We start from the raw sequence: 19611 nt of genomic DNA on the forward strand, positions 1-19611 counted from the left end.
ATACGCTAAGAAAGTGACCTTTGCTCGAATGATACGAAAATAAGGGATTAATTGTTTTTCAGATGTGAGTTTTCTAAGGAGATGTAAGTAAGCATTTTACAGCTATTTCAACTCTCGAGGTATGTCGAAAGCTGGAGCAAGGGGGTAGCGTTGCCTATGGCTGAACTTAAGGATAGATGTTTTCTTCCTACTTTGCTTAAACTTGCTAATGCTTACATTTACAGGACGTAGGGCGAAAGGAATTACAGAATTTTTGGTGGGAAGGGGAATAGTGCAGGGGAGTTGGTTAGTAGGATAAGGGAGCATGTTCACTTTCGCATGATGGGAGGACAATTAAGGGAATTAAGCTTAATGCAATTTTTAGGGACTGGGTATGGACTATGGAGTGACTGTTTGTTGTTGTTGTGAATATGAGTCTGTTTATATTGATCTATGTATGTTGTTTTCTTTGTTGTTGCTTCTCTTTAATCGGGGGATTGATTGTGCTGGGTTGTTTTGTTTAACTGCTTTGCTCAGGTTGTTTAATGAAATTTTAATCATTCATCCAAAGAAAACATAAACCATATGATATTTTACTTTTGTTTTGATGTTAAATAGGTGAAAAGTCAAGATAACCCATATATTTACTTATTAAATAAAAATTGATTTTCAATTAATAGATTTGTACATTAAAACTTTAGACCGCATGTAATCTATCTGCGTGGTATCTTATTTATTTTACTATTCATTGAGATTCCATTATGTATATTTTTTTATTTCGTAAAAAAAACATGGAATTTGATTTATTTATAAAACTAAAAGAGACTTAATATTGAATGCCAATGCCCAAGATGATGAACTCATTCACAAACAAATATTTGCAAAATGAAAAGACGTTTGCAATAAAACGAACACAGGATGAGATAGCGGGAAAGAAGAAAGCAGAGGGAGGGAGAGATTGCACAATGTAATAAGATTTAACTAATTAATCAAATAGAAAATAGAGAAACTAAAATAGTAGCAGTGAGAGAGCAAGCGATCGATCTAACACAAAGAGGAGCTGAAATTATAATAGTAAATCAAGACGAAAAGAAAAGAAAAGCTTGAAAAGCATAAATAATAATAATAATGAACTCACTCTCAATTACACGCATAAATCATTGTAAATAACAAATCGAGGCTGCCTGCTGCGAACAGCCCAAATAACAACTTAGTGGCTTTCGATTTATATGCAATTACTTCAACCAAGGTTAGCCCCATCAATCTTTTAACTTCTGTATTCGTTGATGTGAGCTTGTTTTTCCGCTTTAATTCTGCTTATTGTCTCTGCAATTCTTGCTCTTTTCTTAGCTCTTATCCTACCAACTCCACTGATCTCTTTTCTTGCAACTTTAATTTTCCAATTCTTAACTTTTTTCTTGTAGGGTTTTACTTGGTGCAGTGATTTTAATTTTCGGTTCGCGGGGTTGAGATGACGTGATGTTGTTTCTTTTAAGTTCGGTGATTCCAGCTCTATGGTTTTGATTTGTTCTTTGCGTTATTCAATTCGGCTTTGTTAACTGGTGTTTCTATCAACTACTCAAGTGGAGTTTGATCCATTGGATTTTGGTTTTGCAATAATGAGATTTGGTTTGCATTGTTTGGTTTCTCCCTGGGTGAATTCCGGCATGTTTTGGAAGTTGAAATAACTCTATCCACCTTGGGAATTGTGAGCTTTTTCTCTCTAGGATTTCAAGCATGCTGCTTTACTTTCTATATGCATAGACTGAGAGTTTGGTTTGCATTATATGTTATGCAAAGCGGATTTGGACAAAAGCTGTAAATTGGGTTGTAAACGGGTTTCTGCGATTCTTTAGTTCTGTGAATGGTGTAAGAATCTGTTGATTCAGCAATGCAATCCCAGCAAGGCTCCAGAATCGATTTAGGTGAACTGAAAGCTCAGATAGTGAAGAAGATTGGGGCTGAGAGGTCAAAAAGGTATTTTTATTATTTGAGTAGGTTTTTAAGCCAGAAGCTAAGTAAATGCGAGTTTGATAAGTCATGTTACCGCATTATTGGGAGGCATAATTTGTCACTGCATAATCTGTTGATACGTTCAATCTTGAAAAATGCATGCCATAAGCCAGTTCATGAAGCTCCCGTGAAATCTTTGATACTAACTGTGAAAAGGTCTCCTGGTAGAGAAGATGCACATGATCAGACTAGATCCCTTGTTCCCAACCAAAATGTGGACATTTGGTCAAATGGGGTTTTCCTAGTGTCATCCCCACGAAAGGCTAGGTCCGGAGTGCGGGATAGAAAGCTCAGGGATAGACCCAGCCCACTTGGGCCAAATGGGAAGGTTGAGAGTGTCTCACCTCACTCGATGACAATGGAAGATAATGGCTGCAAATTGGGTTTCGAAAATGGTGATTTGATTTCCTATGATTACCAGAGACCAGTACACCATCTTCAAGCAGTTGCTGAGCTGCCTGAAATTGACAGAGAAGGTTTGGTGCACTCTACAGAAAAACCAAGGCTGCTTTGTAAAAACCAGGCTGAAGCAGCTGTTGTTGAAGATGGGGAGGAGCTGGAGCAAGCTAACCACATTAATATCTCCAGAAGCCCTCTGCTAGCACCACTTGGGATTCCATTTTGCTCAGCTAGTGTTGGAGGGGCCTGTAAAGCTTTGCCAGTGGCAAGCAGTGGCGACTTCATTAGCTACTATGGTTGTGGTTGTTTATACGATACTGAGACATTGAAGAAACGTATGGAGCAGATCGCAGCAGCAGAGGGCCTTGGTGTGGTTTCTGTGGAATGTGCTAGTTTGCTAAATAACATGTTGGATGTATACTTAACGAAACTTATTAGGTCGTGTGTAGATCTGGTTGGATCAAGGTCTACACCAGAATTGAAAAAGCAGTTTGCCCACAAGCAGCACCCTCAAGGAAAGCTTATGAATGGTATGTGGCCAAGTAACCACTTGCATATGCAGAGCAGCTCTGGGCCCACAGAAGTTTTGCAGGAACCTGAGCAGCATTTCTTGATATCTTTGCTTGATTTTAAAGTGGCAATGGAGCTAAATCCCCAGCAGCTGGGTGAAGATTGGCCGTTGCTACTGGAAAAAATTTGTGTGCATTCTTTTGAATAGTGAATGCCGTGTAAAATTTTCTTGACAAAAATGATCACTGATGTTCACAGTTCTTTCCCATTACTGACATTAACGAGATGGTGCCCAGTTGCATAAAGCTCTGTCCCTTGAAGATGAAATTGTGGGTTAAAGTGTGGGCATGCGTGTACCCCTGCCGCAGAGCCAGGATAAATCTGGAAATTACTTCTGAGCAACTGAGCTAAGTTGCTTAAAAAGGAAGTGCTGACAACTGGTTGTCATGTTGTACGATTAGCATTGTTTTGGCTATCTTCTGCCACTTCAACAGATCTCAAGCTTTTTTTTTGCAAACTACAGTAGTCGAGTAGGAAGCCTATAAAAGTTTTGCTGGAAAATTGTTTTGTAGCTTGTTGAAAGGTAAATTTACTTGCGTAAGGGCTGCTGTATAGCTCTGTATGTAATTTTAATATCTGAGAATTTATTGAGTTCCATGAATAATAATAAATCAGCATCCATTAAATTATCCATGGTGATTTGTATCTAGATGTTGCCACTCAACAAGTGCTGAAATTTCTAGCTTCTATGCTCCCGATTCTATTTTTCTGTGGAGTTTTTGACTTGCTAATTGTAATCAATTATCATTTATTGGATTTTGTGGCATACAGTTTTCATAGTGCTCAAAGTACTGTTCTAATTCTTGATTTGATACGAACTAAATTTCTAGGTTCGAGCTATCTAATGTAACAAAGTTCATGAGTTGCTTATTGAGCTAACAAATTTTAAGTAGTTGTAATTGATTATAAGCTCTATAGGTGAGGATATTTAGGTATGTGCAGAGCCATCATGCTAGGTTGGTTTGCAGAATGGTCTGCAAGTATATATATCGTGGATTAAGTCATACAATCCGCTTTCTGATGTCTGACTATTTGGAACAGGAAAAGGGCATTTGGATTGTTTGTGATGTGAAGAGGTAAAAGGTTCTCAATTTGGATAATACTAATTATGTACCAGCACCCCTTCCATGTTCAGTTGAAGTTTACTTGCTAGTGCGTTTTATAACTGTTGTTCAATTTCATTCTGCTCTAGATTTGAGAAAGTTAATTTTACAGTATAAATTTTCTTGTAATTTATAAGATACAGGATGCTATATTTTGAAGTTCTTCTGCAAAAGTTGGTTATATTTACATTGTGCAAAAGTTGGTGCTGGTAAGTTGGTAGTGATTTTAGTTTTTTTTCTTTATTATTATCATTATTGAAATGCTGTTGGTTCCTTTGGCTTGTAACATTAGTCTTTATCACTCTTTAAAGAGATTCAGTGTTGTGTTACTTTTAATGTATTAGTCATCTGCTTGTGGTTGGGGCAAATCTAAGTGAGGCAGCTATCATTAAAGAGTTATAATTTATTAAACTGAAGAGATTGGCTAATTCATGTACCACTTGTAAGAAGAAAAGTATAGGATTTGTTAAATATGTTGTGGTCCATGTTAGCTACATCTATGAATTAGTGAATGATATATTTGGAAGGCATTTGGAAATTGAAGTAGGTGCCAAAGCCTTTGCTTTGCATTGCATAACCAAAGACCAAAATAGTTAGAATTTAAACTTTAGAAGCCGATGAAACCATCAAATATCAGCAAAAAGAAAAAGAAAAACATAATTGCTTTTTGCATTCAAGGAAGGGACGAAAAGTAAGTACATCATACACTTGACTAACGTTTACCAGAAATTAACTGACTTCAACGACGGTAGTAACATGTGCAATCTGTATGCATCCTTTTTTTTTTTTGGGGGGGGGGAGAGAATAAGCTCCAGCGCAGAAACAACAGCACTTGGTTTATTATCTGACTTTAATGAAGGGGTTCCATATTTACACAATCATCGTAATATAAAGATAATAAAATAATAATAATACTGAAGAGAAACCATCAATTTGTACAAAAGAAAACTCTCTTTGCCTTGTTTCTTTCTATTCTTCAAATTCATGAAGACTGTGGTTTCTGTGCTGATGCTTTGCAAATGGGGCACCAGTTCTTCACCTGCAGCCACTGCTCTATGCATGCTGCGTGATACTTATGCTAACACTGTAACCTCCCTACTTCATCTCCAATCACATACTCCTCCTGCAAACATAAAATCATCGAATGAAAAACCCTTGGTACTCACATTCACTATCAGACAAGTAGAAGAAATGGAACGCATCAAGTTTTCAGTACCTGACAAACGCTGCATTTGACATCATCCTTTTCACCGTCACAGCTCGTATTTGCATACTCCGAAGATGTTGTGTTGTAGACGCTTTTCTTGAGACAGTTGGACAATGCGTCTTCCGATAGCCCAGTGTTCACATCACCCATTCTCTCTTCTAAAGCTAGTAATTCCTGTCATGACAGCAAGAAAGGCTAATCATGTAATTTATCTGACAAAAAGCACATGCCCGGAAAAATAAAATGCATACTCAAAAACAAAAAATTACCTCATATGACATATTATCTATATCCAGACTCATCTTTCTATGCTGATCATAAATGTCTAGGCCATTCAGGAACAAGCTGGTCTCTAGATCAAGTAATTGCTGCAAGACAAACAAAAATCAGCAACAGAACCATCAGGCAATATGAAACACTTCAAGACTAATTACCTCATATGTCAACTCTTCATCTTGTTCAACCCTCTGAAGTGCCAATAATGCCTGCATACACATTGTCCAATAGTAATAAATAAAACAATACTGCCAACAAGCTACTTACTAACCTCTCCCCGGGGAGAACTCTGTAACACCAGATGATTTCAGATACTACACAGCCCATAGAAGGAAGCAATTCAAAAATGAGAAAGTTCTAACTCCATGCATAGGACAATGCAGGTTGAGATCAGTATACCTCTGCAATGCCATCCATATTATAGTGCCGGAAGCTATCCCGGTTCTCTAAGGTGTGGTTAGTTCCAACTTCTGGAGGACTAGACTGCATGATGCTGCATAAACCCTCACTTATAATACCCGATTGACTGTAAGGACTAGCACGAGTTGAAACAGTTTCTGTGGAAACAGAAGCACTCAAATCGTTAGGTATATCTGATTGAGGCACGTGTGGTATTGCTGCAGGGGACTCATTCAAAGTTAAACTATTTCTGTTCGATTGGTTAGGGAGTCTCCCTCTAACATAACTACTGTTTGACCTCCGAGTTCTAACTGAAGCAACAACAACGCTATCTCTGTTAGGAGGCCAATTCCTGCCCCGTCTTGAATCAGAAATGGAAACACCGTGGCCAGAACTGTTGTTCCATCCCTCCGAATTTGACCCGCTCAACTTTTTCCCTTTGGTGGAGGAACTACCCTCCTCATCAGAGTTTCTCTTTTTTACTTTCTTTCTTTTTTCTGAGGCTTGAATCCGAAGATGAAGAACCAGTTATGACAACATCGGAAATAGAATTACATCTTAGATTTCTCAAGCCATACTTGCTTGTGCTAGAACGAGTCACCTGGGAAGTGCTTTGAGATCCCAAAGTAACAGATGGACTGGCCAGAGTATCCTGGTTTCCCAACCCAGATCTTTGAATAAATTTTCTCCTAGGTCTAGAGTTTGATGCTACACTAGAGCTTCCAACTCCCATCACAGTAACTTCCGGCTTATCCTGAAGGCTACTAGTTTCAGATGAATCCGTTTCCAGCTGAGATGATAGCTTTTTTCCGAGGATTTGTAGATGATTTCCTAGTGTTACTAACTGCAGAGGATACCCTAGAGGTATTTCCAATTACTTGCTTTCCACTTGATGAAGAGTGGTAAGGCCTTGAAGATTTTGCTTTATCCAAGCAGCCATTTGGAGTGCTTTTTGAGGAATTCAGCCTACCACTGCATCCAATTCTAGTGCAAAACTGAGCATTCTGTTCTCTGTTATTAACACAGTCCTTCAAAACGCGACCTGATTCCTTTCCATGTACAACAGGCCCGTAAACAGCTCTTTTGCCACTATATCCATCCATCTAGATCACAAGTATCCTTTATATCTGGAAATATATAAAAATAAATGTATAAAGTAATGACAGAGACCCTCCACCATGACATATGTTTAGTTCAGGAGGGAAAAGAAAAAAAACAAAAACCATAATAGCAAGCATAAACAGCATCTATGCTGCAAGAACGTGACAAAATTCTTTGAACGGAAAACAATAATTAGAAAAACTGCCTCTTTAGACAGAAGCTAAACAACAACCTTACTTCATTTCGGATGACTATTCTTGATGCTACTTTCCATAAAAAAAATTAAAGAACAAAAACCACTTGTCAAACTTCTAAAGCAGGGTAACTTTCAACACAAAACTAGCATAACACATAAAAACAAGAAACAAGGGCGCAAATGTTCATTCATAGATCCAACTTCAATATGGTTTGCCTTTCCACAAAAGCCAAATTTGCGACTTCAAATTATTAACTTGAATGCTTATAACTTACTCAGGCTATGATTTAAGAGCCATTAACATAATCACCACCGAGCAATGCAAAAATATCACCAAAAAGATAGTGACAAGTAACAATAGTTAAAGGCTACTCAAATTTGGAACCATATAGATAGAGTTTGTATAAGCTTTATTGCTCTAACCTATGCATCCTTCCTTACAAAGGAGAAAGGGAACGGAAACAAACCATTAACAAGGAAAATTTGCACAGAGTCCTAAACACAATTCTATATCACAATCTACTAGGCTTGTTCACCAAGGTGTTAAATTTCAATGTTCTTTCCATCAAAAACAAATAATTCTAGAATTGCATGACAGTCTCTGTCCGACTCCAAACTCCTGCATCGGCTATATCTCATCTCCAAAGAAACTTGGCGTTCTAACCAAAGCAGGCGACGGAAATTGGAGATAAATATCTCCACCACTTGGTCAACATCATCATCTGCACCACAACTTGCATTTCTGTGAACTAACCCTCTTTCACTTGATTCTACTTCATCCTCAATGCAGCCAGCCAAACCAATGCGGTCGTTAAAGCTCAAGCTCAGCCGCCGATGGGGGGAATCGCTTTTCAGGAAGCAAGCTAAGCGCCATCTGCTTAGGTTTAAACAAAGCAGGGAGTTTATCCGCTTCACTGCTTTCTTCAGGCGGCCAATAACAGACCAGTGCTCCACGCCCATCTTGTTGCTTAACCTTTTTCAATTCAAGCGAGGGCGTTTGTTATTCTTAATGCAGAAATGTTAGAAATGGAATGGAGCCGGGCTTACGATTTATATATATAGGGAGAATTCTGAGGCAAGTTTCCTTGTGTTTATATTTAGTGTGTTAAGTTAAGACGCTTTCGATTGTCTAAATAATGCTTGTTTGGTCACCAAGTTTTGCCGTTAAGCTTAGTGGCTTTGCAAAAGCGGGGAATTTAAATTCTGGTCGTAATAGGCACACTAAACGCCCCTCTCAACCGTTCTGAACCCAACAGCCTGGCACCGTTGATCATCATATCAAGATAAACAAAGCCAGCTGTTTGTGTAAAATCCAGCTTCTTGTTTGCAGTAGCTTGATTTTCTATGTTTTAGTTTAGTTTACTGGTCTGAGCCGGGAATTGTCCCACCACTTTAGACTAGTAGTGGCCACCCTGTGATTAGATGAGTAGCGTGCTGCTGGGGAGTTTCGGTTTTTGCTTTTACCTCTTTTGTATTCACCATGTGCCTTTGTTTGCAACAATCGAATACAATCCATCTAAAACTAATCATTGCTTCTCTTTGTTATTTTTTTATTCAATATATGCTTATTCCATATTTTTCGTTTATTAAAATGATAAATGTAAACAATCATGAAACCAAGCTCAAATTTTTTTATTCAAGTTCATTTTTCGATATAATATTATCATCTTAACTCGAGCTTAGATGAGCAATTGGATGCTTTAACAGATCTAGTACTGGTATCCGACTGACATGACATATAAAGCTGTGAATGTTCATCTGCATTCCATGTTTTGATTGGCTTAAATTGAGCCACACTTTTGAGGATCTATCACAACAGAGAGCCAAGCCCAACCCAATTCTAAATTATCCTGTTTACCTCGACTGAGTTGACAACTTGCGCATGTCTATCGTAACACTAATTCCGAAAGTAGCACATATATAAAGCATAGCTACAAAATTATTCATTCAAAACAAAAATCCTTTGCAGAATAGCATAAAATGTGATCGGCACCCAACATGGCAAACAGTTCTAAACTCAAGAATTTGCAACCCATTGTTTATGGAGATCGCCATCTGAACTGTCATCCCCAGCATTGGCAGTTTCATCGTAACTGTCTTGGCTGGTTCTTCCATCCTCGATTTCTTCCTGTTTTCCAGACCATCCATACATCTGTCTTCTAGCGTCCCTTCGAGCTTCTCTCTCAGCTAGCTTCAGGTCTTTGAATCCTTGCTCAAACTTTGCTTCATCCTCTGGTGAAAAGAAAACTACCTCCCTTTGCCCGAGCTCTTCATACATCTTCTCAATTTTAGCTTTCCAATATAGGCCCATCTCTGTATCCATTTTGTGGTAGGGAGTTTTCAGCAGGTACTCATCAACTCCACCTGCCTTGTCAATGCAACGGAGGGCATGAGTGGTTACTTTGACTCGAATGTGGCGATCTAAGATATAACTAAACAGACGCTTCTCCTGTACATTAGGCTTCCAACTCCTCCTCGATCTGTCACAACCATTACATGATGTTAAAATTTCCCAATTATACAAACCACATAATTCCAACATAGCAAGAAAAAAACTAATTTACCGCGTTGCAGATGAACAATATCAGACCAGGAGTACAAGAAAGTTTAAGAAATAAACTACAACGGATTTTTTCTATTCAAGTCATTCTCTTCATTCTTCTCAATAATGGTCCATATTGTTTTAGAAATAACTTGGAATCCAAAATCTTTTAGAAACTTCAGATCCTTCGGAAGTATTTAAATTCAGTTATGCAAATAAACATGAAAAAACAGATCAATATTTTTTTTCGTCATACTCTGCACCAATTCAGCCACAGATATCACAGTTCAAAATTGCACAGAAGCAGAACAACCAGCTTCACCTCCAAGAACTAGAATGAATTACATGCTTACAAGAATACATCACATCTCGAAATAAAATATCATGAGCTCGACAATGACAAACATTCGTTGCAAGCGGCAGAAAATCACATTGGCCTCTTGGTAGCCATACCTATAGAGAGCATATGCAAAATAAAGATCCAAACCACCCAAACTGGATTCATTGGATGCTACTCTCAGTTCAATATCCCCACAATTCCCACAGATTCGGGGTTTCCTAAACAATATTGGCGAACTTCTAGCTTAATTTGCAGCAAAACCCTGAACTATGTTCTTACTACCCTCAATGTTTCATATAGTAAACAATAAAATTCCTGGAATGATCCTAGTAGACATTTACAGATTTTCAGTAACAGCAGCTAAAGGCGCAATCTTCTATTATCATACCATTCCACAGATCGCGTCAAAGCGATAAATAAAGCATAAAAAAGAATGATAAAATCAACCGTTTCAGTAAAAGCTCAATTGCAGGAGCAATACGAAAAAGAGATAAGAAATTAAAAGAAGCTAGAGAGAATACTTGTTTCCACCGTCTTCGCTGATAAGGTTGCCGAACTGGATGTGTCGGCCGGCGTAAAGGCCACGTTTGGCACGATTCATGACGACCTTGCTGTCCGGAATGCATTTTTTAAGTTGTTCCTTCACACCGGGCGCCAGGTTGTTCTCGCCCACCTTCTTTATCATCTTCTTCATCATCTCCTTCCCTCTGAACGCCATCTTTACCTTACCCTTCCTTTTCCCTGTTCCAACTTGTGGTTTTACCAAAAGTTTAGTTAGAAATAGGTATAGGGCATTTTATTATGTTAGTTTTGGGCTTAAAACCCAGAAAAAAATATGTAGAAACAACAACGTTATCCAATTCAAAATTTACTTATTTTTGATCCAATTAGTTTCTAAAAGGTAGCCCAAAATTAATTTCAACCTAAATAATTTCTTTTGATAAGTCCAGTTTATATTATTCAAATAAAAAGTAGCAATCTGTTACAACAAAACACGAGCATTTACTAAAACACGATACTCAATCCAAGAGCTCCCAATCTATACAAAGATTATAACTCACTATACCACTATACTAATATTCTTACCATGAAGCTTGCATTGAACAATAAGCATAATCAATTTAAGAATATCATCCTCACACCCAAACATCATTCTAAAAATTCTCCTATTGTGCTCCTCCCAAATAAGATAAATGAGCACGTTCCAAGCAAGCATAAGAATAAGCGTAAAGAGAGACTTACCCTTAAGAACTACAACAGCCTAGGAGAACTTAAACTCCCAGGAACCGACCCTCCTTTCCTGGTTGTAAGGGGTGAAAATTCTTCCCCAAACAATGGCTGAAAATGCACACTAAAAAAACAAGTGATTCCTCATCTCGACCGTCGCCCCACATATAACACAAGTATCTTCTACACGTCAAATTAATCTTCAATAAATGATCTTTGGTAGCCAACCTATTAAGAATAGCTAGCCAAATAATCACAGCATGCTTCAGAATATATAACGGGAACCACATCAACTTGTGCCATGGAATCATGTCCCCACTACACCGAACCTCCAACCATAAATCCCTCAGATTAGCCTCCTTTATATCAAACAGCTCACGCAAGTTACCAATCCCTCGCCTCAACGAAAAAACCTTCTTAAGGCTCTAACTTAAAGTACCCTTAGCATGTACATCCTAAAAATCATCTGATTTCTGGCCAGTAACGTTGATGTCAACGAACATCAACCCCTTCTTCTTTCGACCCTTCATGACCTCCATGGTGCTAAGGATGGAGCCAAGCTTAAGAGTCTCACTCTCTTCCCCATCTTTCTCCTTGATGGCAAAGAGTTTATTATTCTACAGACAGTCCCTCGCTAAATGCCCTTAGCCCTTGCAATTGTAACATTGGATAATCTTCTTATCTTTCTTATCCAAGTGTTTACCATTCGATGGCTTGCCAGTGCCACTTGAATCTTTGTCGGATTTGGATGCCTTGTACCTATCACCACTGTGGCTTCTGAACTTTGGCTTTAGTTTGGAGTCAACATTCTTGACGCCAAGCTCAATGATTGACTCAACCGTTATCAAGGCAATCGAGGGCTCCTTGACACCTCATCGCCTTAGCTCGTTTTTCGCCCATGGTTTCAACCCATCCATGAAGGTCAATAACTCGTCTTCCTCACTCAAACTCGGGACTTGGAGACTTAGTTCGACAAACTTTTGAACAAGCTCCCTTAATGACCCTTACTGCTTGAGACACCTCAACTTGGATCGCACCTCTTCTTCAACATACTCTGGGTATAATTGTTCCTTGAAATCACCTTGGAACTCTGCCCATGTCTCGATGGCAGTGTTCCCACACTTCACATCGTTGCACCTACGTCTCCACCATATGAGGGCAATCTCTGACAACTAAACGTTAGTGATGCTTACTTTCTTGGCATCCTCCGTGATGTCCATGGATGCAAAGTATTGATCCAACCCCAAAAAAAATTCTTAACATCCTGAGCGGACCTTGTCCCTTTGAACTTCTCAGGCTTAGGGATGTCACCCAAAGCTTTGGGTGCAAAAGAGACTACGTTATTCATGAACATAACTTTGCACACCAACAACTCATTCTTGAGCAACTCAACCTCCCTTTTCAGCCCTGCCACCTCAAATTCGAAACCCTTGCTCTTGAGTTCCTCGACTTCATTCCTTAAAGTCACCACTATGGCTTCCAATGAATCACCTCGATCAGTCATCTTCACATCCAACTCATTAAGTGTCTCCTGAACCTCCTCATTGATACTCTCCAAGGACTCCAGCTTGTCGAGATCCAATGATCCCAACCTTTCAAGGTCTACAGACTCTAGCATGTCTAGCGCTCCCTTGGCTTCCGTTATGAAACCCTTAAGTCTGGTAATCTTTTCTTGGATGGACGTTAGAATATCTTTCGACTGTGCTCTCTTTTTTCCAGCATTGCATGTGTCATTCCCATTGGAACCTATTGCCTCGCCATTTTGTAGTGTCATCTCGAACCAATGAAAATAAAAAAAAAATAGGCTCTGATACCACTTGTCATAGGACTAGACTGTTTCTAGTAAGCTCGTGTGGACTTAAATGTTTTCAAGGTCAAAATTCAGCTAAGTAACTCAAACGTTGCGAAAATAAAGGAAATGGTGAAAAATAAAGAGATGGGCGCACAAAGGAAAAATAGAGAGTTTTGAGTGAATGTTAAATTGTATTCCTCAATATGAAGTGTGTAAATGAGGTGGGGTGAGCCTCTTCTTATAGTTGGATCCCCATACAATCAACGGTTAAGATTAAATTACATCAACGATCAGGATGAGAGCCCTACTTTATTTACAAGCTAAAAACAAAGGATAGTTTGTAGGAATTTTCTCTAAGATAATTTTAAAAAATGATCATGCCTTATCTCATTCTAAGGTGGATGGGTCAGCTCTCATGGGTCCTCTGGAAGGCCCAAAACATGGCAAAGATAGTCTCTAGCAACCTTGATCGAATTGGGCTCGGTCATGGGCTAGCGGTCCGTTACAATATATATATACATATAACTCTGCTTTATGTTTTCCATTTATAAAATTATGGTAACCTACATTATAGGTCATTAAACTATTTTTAAATGATCACTTTAACCATTAATTTTAAAAAATATAAAACAATTACTTAATTTATCATATTATTTTATAAAATAATCATTAATATTTATCGAGTCACTGTAAAAAAATTAATTTTCTAAAATCTTACAATACTACACCATTACAATGATTATATTATACATCCCACTAAATATATCTTTTTTATTTTTAAAATTCTCATTCAAAATGTTTTATTAAAAATATCAACAAATAACCAATAGGGGTTTGTTCAAAGGACAAACAATTTGATATCCTTAAGGTAATGGGTTCGAGTCATTGTGTATACAGAAAATATCATATGAGAGACTCACTAAAATCAGATATGTGACGCAGGTTAGTCTGAATTAGTCGATACAAAATCTTGAAATCGAGAATGCAACAGAAAAAAGTAAACAGACATCATCATTTATATTTTTTTTATCCTTATATTTCTCTCTTTTACACCTATAAAAATAAATCAGTAAAAACATTTTGATAAATGTAATAATTATGTTATAATTTTAAAACATTTAATTAACCATTATTTGAATATAATTCAATAATCTTTGTTACATTTTACCATTTAAATTATAATATTTTTTCTTTCAAATTAAATAAAGTTTTATATATACATATAAAGCTTTCTAACATCTTTCCTCCACCTAATCTGCCATCATTGGTAGTCGGCATTGGCACGCATCTTTCAAAACACATTAAGCATTATTCGTCACACAAAAATTTATACTTTTTTTTCTATATTAAAAATAAGAATAGATCGGAAAATAATATCCGAAATAATACCATTTCCAAATTAATAAATAAAACATTGGTCTAACGAATTAGGTCTCCTCTCCCTTATTGGACGACACTAAAAATATCAAAGCCATCCCCTTTCACTATCCCCCACCATCACCACATAACGCATACCAAACATACATGCATACACACATGAAGTCCACAATCATCCATTTCTATGAATATGATGTTATATACCCACAAAAATTAAAATAAAATCGGTCGAAGTGATTTTATTTATATAAAAAAGTTTTAATTTTTTTTTACATATACACTTGTACTAGGTAGAAAAAAATATTGAGCTAATCTAAATCCTAAAGCATATCGATGGTAAAAACTAAGAAAAGGCTTTATTGATGTTCTTCTTCTTGTGCTTGTACGTGCAGATCTGTGAGAGAAAAACAACTTTGGGACTTGAAACTAGCTCTGAGATTGCTTTGCTGCAGCTTTGGTTTTACTGATGTTAATTGTTTAATCTCTGTATCTTCATCATCGTCTTCAACCAAAGCAAGAAGGGGCATGGAATTTGGGTTTTGCGATGAATAGAATGATGATTTCCTGGACCTTGACCATTTATTTGCTAGCAACAATCTTCTCCTTTTGTTGAAGGGACTCTCCACTTTGGGCACCTCTTTCACTGAACTTATATCTGAAAGATTTCCAAATGACTTTGATTTTCCCGCATAGTGATTCGACAATCTTCTCCTACAAAACAAACAAAGGTGTTTGGGATTTTAATCAAAAGGGAAAGGAAGGGTAGTCCTTTGGTAGTTCAATTTCTATGATGAAAGAAAAAACAACTCAGGAGATACTAACTTGATGGGAAGAGAGTCCTCTACGGAAGACAGAGAAGCCAAACCAGCAGATGAAACGACGCCGTCTTCTTCTTCGTCTTCGACATCGCTATCTCCGGGAGATCCGATGGAGGAGGAAGTGTCGGAGGATAGATCCGGAGTCCTGGGATCCGATCCGCCACCAACCTCATCCTTGATAAACAGGCAAGCAGAGGAAGAGATATTGTCCCGAGAGTACGCCGGCGAAGGAGCAACCTCGATGCCGAAGGTAGGTCCCACCATGACTTCCATGGGGGAATCTAGAGGTTGAAGAGAAAAAACAAGGAGGGAAAGGTGCGTAGGTTAAGAAGTTATACAACTAGGCACTTGCAAGCAACAAATGGATAACAAGAGAAGGTGGACGGTGACTAACAAATCCTATCCATCTCCTTTTATGTACTTGCTTAAATAACACAAATCGAATATTAAAAAAAATAATTTATAATTATACAATTTTAAGGTAATAATATTTTTTACAAATAAATTTTAGAAAAATATTTTTTAATAAAAATATATCGCATTAGTGACGTTTTCCAAAAAGACGTATTTAATAAGTCTCTTAAATATACTTTTATTTTAATTATTCATTTATACTTCAATTATATTATTTTTCTTATTTTTTTCGAAAATGGCATAAAACTTTAATCTATTTTCAAATTACCATATTTTTAGTTAGAAAAATAATTTTCTATCAATTGAAACTTATTATGTGATACAAAAATTATATAAATATATATACTCTCGTGTTATTTGATTATTGGATTATATCATTATTGATTAATATAAAATTTAAATATCATTTTTAAAATATGGAGTTATTAACAAAAGAATTGATAATTAAAAAAGTTATGAATGAATTCAAATGATGATAACTATCATATTTTTCATTTCCTTTAATTATTAAAGTAACTATCCTTGTTTGTTAAAAATAATTCTCCCAAGGACAATGCATATGATATTATTATTTTAAATAAAATAATTATTAATTCTTCCTCATGAACTAACAGTATCTAGCATAAAAGATAAGCTCCATTCATTATTCCGTAAGATTTTATTTCGGATTATATCATTATTAATTGAAATAACAAGGGGTCTGCTTCACATCACAACTTCTATGATTGTTAATATTTTAATAATCTAATATAATTTTATTTTTTTTATGTTCATGTCGTTTTCATACGTTCATTATAACAATGAAAAATATTATCTTTATCTTTTATACATGAATATTTTCCTTAATAATATATATTTAATAATTCAATTTTGTTTTTAATTTACAAAAGTATGGAAGATATTTTTATGTGAAATAAAATATAATTATTTGAAGTCCCTCAACCCGTACCTGACCCGGATACGAGTTCGAGATGTCACATTGACTTTTTAAAACAATATTCTTACAAAATAACAAAACGTTTGAACTTATATTAAGAAAATACGATAATATATCTTGAATTATGTTTGTTATAACAAATTTAAGGAAAGAAAATATGATAATATACAGTACCAAATGCTAAATTTTTTTAGAATGCTACAGGGGTATCGATACCCTGCTACAGTGTACCGATACCTTTGCTACAGTAATTCCGTCCACTTATATAAAACTCATAAAATTTAAACTTTCATCACTATACATTTACCATTTACATAAATATGTTTAAAATATTCCAAAACTCAATAATATGATTTTACAAAACCGATTAGATCATGTCAGATTCAAATCTTTATTTACATGTCAACCACAATCAGTATTACAAAATACAAATTATTCAATTCTTTTCTGATCTTATCATTGGAAATGAGAACTGACTTGTCTTGCTTAACTTTACTCATTCTTCTTGTAAGAACCTACGTGTGAAACAATCACACGCTAAGTCGTTGACTTAGTGAGACATAATAAAAATAACAAATGAAATATACTGAGAATGTCATAATGAGATGCATTATCATGAAATCATATATTCAATCCATGCAACAATTATCCACTTGCACATATATTATCATTCACAAAGAATCACACATAGCATCATTTAATCCTTGTAATCAATTCCTCATAACATGTTACACATATCACATACAATATATTTATATTATTGCTTTATTAGTCCATGTATATTTTTGAGAACTTAAGGTATGTGAGTACATTGAGGTTGTGCACAAATTTTGTCACCACAGCTCGTATAAATGCACCGAAGTGCCACATAGAATTTGCACCGAAGTGCCGCATAGAAATACATCGTAGTTCCATATTGTCCATAAGGACCACATAGAAATTCCTTAAGAATCATATACATATACCAAGGATCAAGTAGGTGTCCCACAAGACCTCATACATGTTTGTTGAGTTAATCGATTGACGGAATCGACCAAGAGGGGGGTGAATTAGCAATTAAAATTTGGTGGAAGCTTTTGCAGAAAATTGAAAGTAATTGCACAACGATTTAGAGTGGTTCGACTTTCTCAACCAAAGTCTACGTCCACTACCTTAGCTATCCACACTAAGGATTTTCCACAAATTCACTAATTTGTCTTTCTTTTTAGGACAAAGAGTAACCTTACAAACCCTCAAGAATTATACCCCAAATTCTTGAGAACACTCTCTCCCAAAGAGAACAATACAAATTTGCAAATTTACAAGGAAATCCTCACAAGGTAGATTGTTTGCACAATTCTATAACAAAGAAAAGAACACTCAAGAATGAATACAATCGAGTACAAGTAGTGTTCTTGAAAGTAAAATGAATATTGAATGAAAAATAGGCTTGAAATGCTCAAACTTGAGGTTTGATGCTTTCTCTTTGATTCTCTCTTGATTCTAGTTGCTTGTTGTTTCTTGTTATTGATCAATGGCTTCTAAGCTTGTTTAAATATACCTTGAATCACTTCTGAACGTTGGGGATCATTAATGAAGTTATTGGAGCCGTTTAAGTGTGAAAACAATTAATATTTCTGCTTGGAGCGTGGGGGGAATCGGTACCCCCTCATGGGGAATCGATTCCCTAAGTGTAAAATTCAAATATTTCGACCGTTGATCAGGGGGGAATCGGTTCCCTCCGAGCATTCTGTTTTTCTAAGAGCCAAACCATTCAGGGGGAATCGGTTTCCTCTAAGCAATCTGGAATTTTTGGCTTTGAAATGGTTCAAAATATTTTGTAAAATTGTTTTGAAATTATTTTAAGATTAAAACTTAATTTTACACTTTAGTAAGGATTAAAAATGACATTTGAAAGATTTGGAGTAATATTTTGATATTCGAATAATTATATCGAATATACTTAGAAAATCTTTTTGGAAAATCTTAAAATTCATTTAACTTAATTTGTTATATCGAAATATCAAAATGTTTTCAACAATCTCCCCCTTTTTGATATAACAAAACATTTTAGTAATTTTAAGATTTTGAAATCAAGTTTGAAATTACTCCCCCTTACTCTAACACTTCTCACTTTTAACATTTCTCCCCCTTTTTGTTAAATCAAAAAGACTTTTTAAAAGAATTTTAAACAAGGTTTTGAAAAGTACTTAGCCAATTGATTATAATAGATATAGCATAAGCTGCTAAGAACACAATCAAGAGAAACTTTAGCCATTAGCTTCATAATCAATATTCATAAACAATGTGACTTGGAAAAATTGGTCATATATCTAATTGATGTAAATGATGTAATAATGAATAAATTTAACCAAACCAAATATATATAAATATAAGTTCAAACATCCATAATTCATCAAATTAGTTCAAATATCCAACAACCAAAGTAAAAAAATCCAAAAACATTCAAAATATTGAAACAATGAGCTTTAAGTTCAAAGTACTAAAGCATAACACAGAATCAAGCATCCGTAGGAGGATCGGGAGGAGGAAAATGAGCTCGCATAGTGGCCATCTCATGTGAGAGTGCATCAATGCGTTCATTCATAGAAGTGTTGTTTGTGCGTATCTCCCGGAGAATTTCCAATTATTGAGCTCCTATTGTAGATAAATGAGATTCTATGGAAGTGAAGCGAGAATCCATGGAAGCATATCGGAAATCGAATGTATCCATAAAAGATTGAAAGTATAGAGGCATTTGATTCTCTGGCTTTGCTTGCTCCTCTCCTCGTGCTTGTTCCTCGTGCTGTTCTGGTTCATCGTCGGAGTCGTTAACTTCAGGCGGTTGCTCACCGGTTCGAACCCAAAGACCAGTTTCTTCATTGATCTTCCACCTCGATTTAGTTAAAGAGAATAGATTGATGTGATTTTTGAGGGGAAAT

General features: G+C 36.2%; 4 protein-coding genes and 1 pseudogene across 5 annotated transcripts; 1 reads left to right on the plus strand and 4 right to left on the minus strand.

Annotated features, from left to right (window-relative positions):
• The first annotated feature begins 1242 nt into the window (after positions 1-1242).
• LOC120200255 lies at positions 1243-3128 on the plus strand. Its single transcript, XM_039201151.1, has one exon. The coding sequence runs from the start codon at positions 1871-1873 to the stop codon at positions 3107-3109; it is 1239 nt and encodes a 412-aa protein (XP_039057082.1). The 5' UTR covers positions 1243-1870; the 3' UTR covers positions 3110-3128.
• A 1903-nt stretch (positions 3129-5031) lies between these two features.
• On the minus strand, positions 5032-7279 carry LOC120200244 (annotated as a pseudogene).
• Positions 7280-7786: 507 nt separating this feature from the next.
• On the minus strand, positions 7787-8203 carry LOC120179022. The gene has a single exon (XM_039184772.1). The coding sequence runs from the start codon at positions 8201-8203 to the stop codon at positions 7787-7789; it is 417 nt and encodes a 138-aa protein (XP_039040703.1).
• Positions 8204-8988: 785 nt separating this feature from the next.
• On the minus strand, positions 8989-12656 carry LOC120200265 (54S ribosomal protein L24, mitochondrial-like). 2 transcript variants are annotated; one of them, XM_039201162.1, is made up of 3 exons: positions 12627-12656; positions 10647-10849; positions 8989-9723 (listed from the first exon to the last, which is right to left on the minus strand). In XM_039201162.1, the coding sequence occupies exons 2-3, from the start codon at positions 10841-10843 to the stop codon at positions 9261-9263; spliced, it is 660 nt and encodes a 219-aa protein (XP_039057093.1). In that variant the 5' UTR covers positions 10844-10849; positions 12627-12656; the 3' UTR covers positions 8989-9260. The 2 variants fall into 2 exon arrangements, with proteins under 2 accessions (XP_039057093.1, XP_039057087.1); XM_039201156.1 differs by lacking the exon at positions 12627-12656 and having other exon boundaries at positions 10647-10897.
• Positions 12657-14737: 2081 nt separating this feature from the next.
• On the minus strand, positions 14738-15743 carry LOC120200283. Its single transcript, XM_039201170.1, has 2 exons — positions 15344-15743; positions 14738-15232 (listed from the first exon to the last, which is right to left on the minus strand). The coding sequence occupies exons 1-2, from the start codon at positions 15610-15612 to the stop codon at positions 14878-14880; spliced, it is 624 nt and encodes a 207-aa protein (XP_039057101.1). The 5' UTR covers positions 15613-15743; the 3' UTR covers positions 14738-14877.
• Between the last annotated feature and the right edge of the window lie 3868 nt (positions 15744-19611).

The sequence above is a fragment of the Hibiscus syriacus genome, unplaced genomic scaffold (genome assembly GCF_006381635.1).
Source record: "Hibiscus syriacus cultivar Baekdansim isolate YM2019G1 unplaced genomic scaffold, ASM638163v2 tig00000340_pilon, whole genome shotgun sequence".
NCBI classification, from domain to species: domain Eukaryota; kingdom Viridiplantae; phylum Streptophyta; class Magnoliopsida; order Malvales; family Malvaceae; genus Hibiscus; species Hibiscus syriacus.